Here is a 9,322-nt window from a genome sequence, read left to right as displayed (position 1 = left end):
TCCGGGAGTTTAGCCTAGTGGTAGAGTGCTTGCCTAGCATGCATAAGGACCCGGGCTTGATTCCTTGGTACCACATACATAAAAAAAACCAAAAAAACAAAACAACAAAAAAAAGCCAGAAATGGTGCTGTGGCTCAAGTGGTGGAGCTCTGGCCTTGAGAAAGTCTAAGGACAGAGCTCAAGCTCAGCACTGGCAAAACAAAAAACCTGCTAGGCAGGACTTTTTTTTTTTTTTTTTTTTTTGCTTGTGGGGCTTGGACTCAGGGTCTAGGTACTGACCCTGAGCTTTTGTGCTCAACGCTTACACTCTTCCACTTTGAGCTCTACTTCTGGTTTTCTGGTGGTTAACTGGAGATGTGTCTCATGGACTTTCCTGCCTGGCTAGCTTTGAACTGAGATCCTCAGATCCCAGCTTCCTGAGTAGCTAGGATACCAGACATGAGGTACCAGCACCTGGCTGGTTTTACTTTTGTCTTTTTAGGAGGGTGATGGAGGGTACAGAAAGAGTAGAAAGGGTGGCTGGCTGAGGTGGCTCATGCCTATAATCCTAGCTACTCAGGAGTCTGAGGTCTTGAGGATCAAGGCTCAGAGCCAGCTCTGGCACAAAAGAATCTGATACTCATCTCCAATTAACCTCTAGAAAAGGGAAATGGGGCTTGGTGCAAGGGTAGAGGGTAGCCTTGAGCTGACGAGCTCAGGGACAACGCCCAGGCCAAGGTCAAGCCCCATGACCCACCAAAAAAAAAAAAAAAAAAAGGAGTAGGGTGAATAAATGCAGTCATGGTATCCAATGAGTGAAGTATGCAATTTGTGGGCAGAGACTGCGAGGGGAATGGGGGAATGTAGGGAAAAGCCAAGAAAGGGGTGACATTGCATCCAAACAACCCCCACAAAAACACTTTATTATAGGACTTAGGAAAGGGTAGCCCTGCACAACACGTTAAAAGTAATATCTTAAAAGCAGGCAGTGGCTCTGTATCCGTGTTTATGTTTCTGTCTCTGAGTTGGCCTCCCCTCCCCGGCCAGCCTCTGTTCTGCGCTCCCGGAGGTGACGTCTCCAGGCCTTGCCTGCCGGGCAGCCTCTGAAGTCTCTGGAGTCTTGACGTGTAGGCCAGGCTCGCCGCCACCACCACCGGCTCGCACCGTCATCCTAGGTCCTCGGAAGGCCCGAGCCGCCCCCGGGCTTTCTTCAGACCGCGAGGACGTTTACGAAGGGAGGACCCGGGCCCCTCCGAAGGCCCCCGCGGGCGGGTCACGGGCGACGCCGTGCGCGGCGCTGCCCCGCGGCCCCGCCCCCCGCGGCCCCGCCCCCGCGCGCCAGTGACGTCACTCTCCCGCGCCAGCCAATCCCGGGCCGCGCGGGCGTCCGAGTTCCGCCCGAGCGGCGGCCTGCGGGCGGCGCTGCGGTCCGTCGCGCGGCCCCGCGGAGCCGCCATCCCCACCGCCTCCCTGGCCCAACGACCTCGTCGCCGGCTCCGCGCCGTCGCCATGGCCGACGTGGAGGACGGCGAGGACTCTTGCGCCTTGTCCTCTCACTCCGGGAGCGCCGGCTCCAAGTCCGGGGGCGACAAAATGTTCTCCCTGAAGAAGTGGAACGCAGTCGCCATGTGGAGCTGGGACGTGGAGTGCGATACGTGCGCCATCTGCAGGGTCCAGGTGATGGGTAAGCGCGATACGCCAGGCCGCGGCGCCGGCGGGGCCTCCGCGGGACACTCCGGAGACGGCCCTGGACGCGGGCCCGGGGGACGGGCGAGCGCGCTGCGCCAGGCCGCGGGGCCTCCGCGGGACACTGCGGGGACGGGCGAGCGCGCTGCGCCAGGCCGCGGGGCCTCCGCGGGACACTGCGGGGACGGGCGAGCGCGCTGCGCCAGGCCGGGGCCTCCGCGGGACACTCCGGAGACGGCCCTGGACGCGGGCCCGGGGGACGGGCGAGCGCGCTGCGCCAGGCCGCGGGGCCTCCGCGGGACACTCCGGGGACGGCCCCAGGCAGCCGGCCGCGTCCAGGCTCCAGACGGGCCTCGGTAGGGGTGGTGGTGGGAGAAACCACACCTTCTGATCACCCCACGATGGTGATGCGCGAATCCTCTTCCACTAAGACATTCACAGTAGATAAGCGTGAAAGGGGGGGGACACCAAAAGAATAAGTTCACCCAAACCATGGAAAAACCACTCAAGTGCCTATTCCAGAACCAGCTTGATTTCAGCGGGTTTCAGGTGTTTACGGCCGGCTCATTTCCTTGAAAGACTACTCCAGTTGTGTCTTTAGTTTTGGCACTGCAGGTGTTTGAACTCTTGGACTCCGTAATTACTAGGCTGGCGTTATGCCAACTGCACCAGGCTTTGTGCTGCTGCTGGGGTTTTTTCCTGTGTGGGGAGGGCGGGATGGCGTCTAGTGAACGGTAGGGCCCTGGCAGCCACACAGTGAACTTTAGAGCCCGTGAAGTCATGTAGAGAGCGTCGTGAGGATCACTGAAAAAACTACTGGTTCCCTAGTTTGAGGATTTTGTAGCCTGCCCTGAAAAAGGATCCAACGGGAAGAAATGTAGAGAATTACTCCTATCTCTTCTTGAGGAATGAGACATCAAATCTACCAGAATCAAGTTCTCCATGTCTCCTACTCATAAGGGTTGCTTTAGTATTCAAATTGTTTTTTTGTTGCTTTTTTTTCTTAAGTTATTGTAATGATGATGTGCAAAGGGGTTATAGTTAAGTCAGGTAAAGAGTACATTTCTTTTTTGGAATAGTTCTTTTTTGTTTTGTTTTCTTTTCTTTTGCCAGTTCCGGGGATTGAATTCGGGGCCTGAGCACTGTCCTTGGACTTCCTCAAGGCTAGAGCTCTACCACTTGATCCTCAGCACCACTTCTGGCTTTTTTCTATGTATGTGGTACCAAGGAATCAAACCCAGGTCTTCGTGCATGCTAGGCAAGCCCTCTACCACTAGGCCAAACTCCCGGCCTCAACTTGAAAGATCTTGATTGTGGTGGACACAATTCACTTTTTTCTTTAAGTATGTTACACCTAGTTCACTTTTTTCACGTATCTGCATTATTTGTCTGTAATTCTATATCTACTGTAAATTAGAATGGTAATTTTTAGTGGGGGAGTCTTTGTTTGTTGTTATTGTTTTCCCTTCAGTCCTGGGGCTTGAACTCAGGGCCTGGGCACTGTCCTTGGGCTTTCTCAAGGCTAGCACTCAGCCACTTGAGCCACAGCATCACTTGCGGGTTTTTCTGCCTATATGGTACCAGGGCTTCGTGCGTACTAGGCAAGCACTGCACCACTAGGCCAAACTCCTGGCCCCAGTGGGAATCATTTTTTTTTTTTTTTTTTTTTTGAGAAGGGTTAGTTTTATTTTATTTTATTTTTTTTTGCCAGTCCTGGGCTTGAGCTCAGGGCCTGAGCACTGTCCTTGGACTTTCTCAAGGCTAGAGCTCTACCACCTGAGCCTCAGCACCACTTCCGGCTTTTTTCTATATGTGGTACCGAGGATTCGAACCTGGGTCTTCATGCATGCTAGGCAAGCACTTTAACCACTAGGCCAAACTCCCGGCCGGGAATCATCTTTTAATATATAATTTTATTGTTGTTACTAAGATGTTGTACAGAGGTGTTACCATTTCATAAATCAGGTAATGAATATATTTCTTTGCTTGGACAGCTGTTTCTTGGGCTGGTTTCCCCCTCCTATCGCTGCCCACAAGCCACATTGGTCATTTTTCACATAGCATATACTGAATAATCACATGTTTGCCTTTGAGAGTCATTTTCAGCTAATCCAGAGGCTTTTATCTTGTTTTTAGGAAAATTTTATCCTCTAAATCTTGTTTGGTTTAAAGGATGCTAAACTTGTAGCTCGTTTTTTGTTTCTAAAAGAATGTACCCAATAGGACATTTTTAAAGGATTATTCTCCCTTTAGGGAGAGAATTGTAAATAGTAACTGGAAATGGAAAAACCTAAAATAATATTAAAAATTTGCAACAAACATAACTGGGCTATTTAAAGTAGGTCAAAGTATGGGCTATAAATGACTCATTCATTAACCTTCTAATTATAGGAGAGATTGTGCTTCAGCAAGATGAATCTAGAATATGTACAGCAGCTGTACTTTGGGTTTAGAAAAGAGTTCAGGACTAGACCTTTGTACAGTACTTTATGAGATAAATGTTAGTAGTCTTTTAATAGTCAGGTGACAACAGAAAACTTCCCAACCTAGCAACATTCTGTAAGGTGTTATTGCTGTACTCCTTAGAAATAAGCTGCTTTAGAGAGTGTGGCCTACTGGTAGAGTGCTTGACTAGCATGCAGGAAGCTCTAGATTCGTTTCCTTGGAACCCCATACACAGAAAAAGGAGAAAGGAGCTCTGTGGCTCAAGTGGTAGAGCACTAATCTTGAGAAAGCTAAAGAAAAGAAAAAAAGAAATAAGCTGCTTTAGATATTAGAAACAGTGTTCAAGTTTTGTTTGCTTGTTTGTTTTCCTTGTGGCAGCCATGGCTCATGCCTATCTTCATTCTCCCCCCCCCCCCCCCAAAAAAAAAAACACAACACCTCAGGGACAGAGTCCCGGCCGTGAGTTCAAGCTTCAGTAGTAGCACAAAGACAAATGAGTAGAATTTTTTGAAACTTGTTCTACTACCTCTTTGCTAATGAATTCCGGAGAAGTGGTTTGCGCTCAGGTTGCTGTACCAGGTACATGCAAGTCCACACTGAGCGAGTCAGGCATTTCAGAATGGCTCTGAGGGTGGCTGGAGTCAAGATGGCCATGTTGTTTTAGGGGTCAGCGCTTGCAAGAGGAGCAAGCAAATGCCTGTGCAGAAAGAAGCCAGCATTGCTATTCACTCATTCCACTGCTGCTGTCTTTACTGACTTATTTTCTCTATATTAAAAACTTTTTGGGGGGGGGGTGTGGGGGGGAGGGAAATGGGTACCAAGACATGTGAAAGGCTATCAATGTATGTGAATTAATGCACCTTCTATCTGGCAAATATCATGTAACCCTTTTACTAATTACAATAAAAAATGCAAAAAAAAATACCAAGCTGAGGACACCCCCCCAAAAAAATTAAAAAATAAAAACTTTTTTTTTCTGTTGATTTGAGCTTCTTTTTACTCAACATTGACTCCACTTGGAACCATTGAATGAATACATTTTTTTGGTCTCTAAAGTACTCTGTTACCACTACCCCCTCAAGAAAAAAAATCTGGCAAATTATACTAGAAAATGGACTTCACAAACAGGGCCCTTAGCTTCCCAGCCCTTCTTTATACTCCTGGGTAATTGGTGAAAAGACTTTGCTATTATTAGGCAGATGTTAGAGGTCAGACAACCTGGAGAGAGGGGGGGAGGGGGGGCTGAGGGAGGGAGGGAGGGAGGGAGGGAGGGGTTCTTAGTTAGAGCTTAGTATTCAGGGATACCTGGTGTTTGCTTGTTTGCAAAGCTCTCACAGTGTGTTTGGTTCTTGTGTCACTAAAGTGCAGCTGCCTCAAGAAAATTAGCTTATGAAGCAACTTGGAAAATGCCTTAATTTTTTTTATGTAGATCATATGGTCACATAATTTAAAAAAATTAAGAAGCTAAATGGTGAAAACCCCTTCCAGTAGACTTGAGGATTATCTTCTAGATTGTGCTGTGGCTTGTTTAAAGTGGCATCTGGAAGATAATCTACCTCTAGGTGGGCATAAAGGTGCACTTATCTATAGTAAGTGAGTGAGGGCACAGTACTGCCAAGCCACTTGCTCATCAGAGCCTGTGAAGGGTCCTTAACCCTTGGGAAATTGCTTCTGGCCAAAATTAACTTAGTAGAATGCCTCATGCTTTTATTTCTCTTGAAATAGTTACTTTCCTGATGAGAAATCAATCCCAGGCATCTCTTCCCTTCTTTTACAACCCCCAGGGCTTGTGTTTGACTTTGAAGGGTCTTTCTGGATTTTATAAATTGCATTCTGCTCAAGAGAATGAGAAAGGCTGTTTGTTTGCTTTTAGATGCCTGTCTCAGATGTCAAGCGGAAAACAAACAAGAGGACTGTGTGGGTATGTTCCAATGGCTGTCTTTGGCATTTCAACCCGAGCTCAGGGTGGGATGTTTAAAAGTACAGTGAAGGTTGACTCTGCCAGTACACAAAAATAAACTGAAAAGCATGGCCTATTATCCATATAAAAGGTTGGTTCTTGAAAGCCCTTCCTGGAGTGGCTCTGCTGTCTTTATTGCTGTCATTAGGAGCTGCTTGCATATTCCAGACTGGCTGTAGAAAAACATTTTGCTAATCAGATTACCTCCCATTAAGGAAATTATAAAACAAGGAATTTGCCAAAATAACATTGTGATTTGGGGTATGTTACAGGTCAGTTTAGATTCCACTAAAGCATTTCAGTTTTCAACGTTTTTTTATGATGTCGTAATTAACTTTTTAACGAAGGGAGAAAAAATTCCAAGCCCCAGGCTTTCTTTTAAAGAATGTGGTTTGTATGTTGAAATCTATAAAATTCTTTTTATGGTCTTAGATTTTTAAATACAAAAATTGCCTTTGGCTCCATATTTTGAGCAGTTTAAAGGTTTTTGTGTCCTCATTGTTGCGTTGTTTTTTTGTTTTTTTTTGGCCAGTCCTGGGGCTTGAACTCAGGGCCTGGGTGTTGTCCCTGAGCTGCTTTTGCTCAAGGCTAGCTCTCTACCACTTGAGCCACAGTGGCCATTTCTGGCTTTTTCTGTTTATGTGATACTGAGGAATTGAACCCAGGGCTTCATGGCATGCTAAGCAAGCACTCTACCCCTAAGCCACATTCCCAAACTGTACTTGATGGGCCACACAGGTTAAAAAAAAGGCTCAACTACTGAAGGAGAACTTAGGTCAGCAAGTTTGGATATCTAAAAAAATGTTCATGAAGTAATTAGGCCACTGTTTAACTTCTAGATGTGTCTGTCACTCTCTCTTTTTTAAGCCAGCTGGCTGAGGTCTCTTTAGCGTAGGAAGGTAAAGCAGTGGGGAAGGGCGGGCATGGCAGCCCTCCCGACCCCACAGTCGAGGCAGAGCAGAAGGCAGCCATGGCCCCAGCGCACGCCTTCCTCCTGAAGGACTTGGCTGCACCCCTCCTTCCCGCCACCCACCTCAGCTGCCTCCACCTCCAGGAGAAGTGCTTGTCTCCCTCTCATACAGCCCTGGGGGCAGTGATACTCACCTCGCACTGTTCACTGGCTTCAGTGGTTCATTTCCAGTCCTCCTTGGATTTTTCTCAAGGCTAGAGCTCTACTACTTGAGCCACAGCACCACTTCTGGCGCTTTCTATGTCTGTGGTACCAAGGACTCGAACCCAGGTCTTTGTGCATGCTAGGCAAGCACTGTACCACTAGGCCAAACTCCTGACCAACTTCAGTGGTTCTTAATGCTGCTTGTTAAACAAACAAACAAAGGAGAATTGTGTTAGAAACTTCTCTTCAGCCAGCCCCTTTGCACTATCACTGTTTGGTAGGTGTGTAATTGTTCCTGCTCATGGCTATTAGACTAGAGCTCAGTATCAGAAGTATAACTGATAGCATTTACAAGCTTGCCATCTTTTTATAATCACAGAACTGAACATGAAAGACGCATGGTATCTTGGTAAATAAAATCAATAAAGTCATATCCAAAGCTGTCTCAGGTCCTTTCATGTGAATGCTTAGGGAAGACTAAGGAGCCCTTTAGATTCTCCAGCAGGGCAAGTCTCTCTCTCTCCCTCTCCCTCTCCCTCTCCCTCTCTCACATACACACACACACCTGTGACATGTTTCTTTTTTTCTTTTTTTTTTTTGCCAGTCCTGGGCTTGAGCTCAGGGCCTGAGCACTGTCCTTGGACTTTCTACCACTTGAGCCTCAGCACCACTTCTGGCTTTTTTCTATGTATGTGGTACCGAGGAATCGAACCTGGGTCTTCGTGCATGCTAGGCAAGCACTTTAACCACTAGGCCAAACTCCCGGTCCTGTGACATGTTTCTTAAATGTAACAACTTATGCATATAAGTGTTGTGTGTTTTGTTGATGGGATCTTCATTCACGCTGTAACTATGGCTGTGTTTCTGAGTGTGGTGATTTAACTTGCTGTCCTGTCCCCTGCTCTTCTTTCTCAGTGGTCTGGGGAGAGTGCAACCACTCCTTCCACAACTGCTGCATGTCCCTGTGGGTGAAACAGAACAATCGCTGCCCTCTGTGCCAGCAGGACTGGGTGGTCCAGAGAATCGGCAAGTAAGGGTGCCTCCAGCCGTCCTTGGCAGTGTTTGCTGCCCCTGGAGATCTTGCTGCTCAAGGCAGGATTGAGGCCAGCCTCCAGAGAGTCACTCTTCAAACAACGCCGTGGGCCTGTGGGCCTTTGGGACTGGTCAGAGGCACGGCTTACCATTTTGTTGGCTTAATTTCATAAGTTCTCTACAGTTAAGAAGATAATTTATTAAAGATGCTGTTTCCTACCTCTGTGTGTGTCACACATGGCTTAGAAGTGCTATAAAAAAGAGAAGTGCAGACAGAAGGACCCTGTCGGTTCTCATGTGCAGAAGGCTTTACGGGATCTTCTGTGCCCCGAATGCTGCCCCTGTGCTAGCCCAACACTCAGAAAAAGAGAGCGCACCAGAGCCAAAAGAGTGTAATCTAAAGCCCATCCAGGTCCTCACCTTGTTGGGAGAGGGAAACTGTGACGTGGATTTGATGTGAGTGAGAATTTTACTCCTGGACCAGTGAACAGGGAAAACAACTGTAATTTGGGCCTGCAAGGCTGCAGTTGGGATTGCCTTTGAGAGAGTCCCGATTCACCAGAGCGCCGGGACCTGCTGCTCGTAGATGGACGGCCATCTGGGGCTGCTCAGCTTGGTGCAGATTTCCAGCAAAGTATCAGTGAAGGGAACTTTCCCCGGGGAGCACTGGCCAAAAGATTTATCACACGGTGTTTTAATAAATGGTTTATTCTGTTCACCTTGAGTTGTTAGAATTTCATGTTCAGCCTTAAACCTAATAAAGTAATTTGTCAACTAATGTGAAGAACTTGATGTGCTCTTTCCTCTGTGACAGATATATAGTTTATTGCCAGGAAACAAATATGTGTGAGAAAAACACTTCAAATTTATGCGCTTATGTCAGGATTGCAATCGTGTGACAAGTTGTGGACCACATATCATTTTTAAAACTCTGTCCTGAAGTTACAGGGCAAATTCAACACCCACAGATTCAGAGTTGGCCAATCTGAGTCTTCTTTCAAAGTTTCATTATTGCTGTAGAAGTGATGTAGAGAGGGGTTGCAGTCACATAAGTCAGATCATAAATGCGTTCGTTTTTGGACAGTGTCTTCCCTTTTCTCGCCCTC

At 47.4% G+C, this 9,322-nt stretch overlaps 1 protein-coding gene across 2 annotated transcripts; it reads left to right on the top strand.

The window, feature by feature from the left end:
* The first annotated feature begins 1,394 nt into the window (after nucleotides 1-1,394).
* Rnf7 (ring finger protein 7) lies at nucleotides 1,395-8,990 on the top strand. Of its 2 annotated transcripts, none has more exons than XM_090323287.1 (3): nucleotides 1,395-1,656; nucleotides 5,984-6,031; nucleotides 8,100-8,990. In XM_090323287.1, the coding sequence occupies exons 1-3, from the start codon at nucleotides 1,489-1,491 to the stop codon at nucleotides 8,154-8,156; spliced, it is 273 nt and encodes a 90-aa protein (XP_090179413.1). In that variant the 5' UTR covers nucleotides 1,395-1,488; the 3' UTR covers nucleotides 8,157-8,990. The 2 variants fall into 2 exon arrangements, with proteins under 2 accessions (XP_090179413.1, XP_090179412.1); XM_090323286.1 differs by having other exon boundaries at nucleotides 1,405-1,663.
* Nucleotides 8,991-9,322: the final 332 nt, after the last annotated feature.

This window comes from Megascapheus bottae, chromosome 32, assembly GCF_031878675.1.
Source record: "Megascapheus bottae isolate mThoBot1 chromosome 32, mThoBot2.hap1, whole genome shotgun sequence".
In the NCBI taxonomy this organism is placed as follows: Eukaryota; Metazoa; Chordata; class Mammalia; order Rodentia; family Geomyidae; genus Megascapheus; species Megascapheus bottae.
The sequence above is the reverse complement of the archived record's forward strand: the minus strand, read 5'-3'. Positions and strand labels throughout refer to the sequence as shown.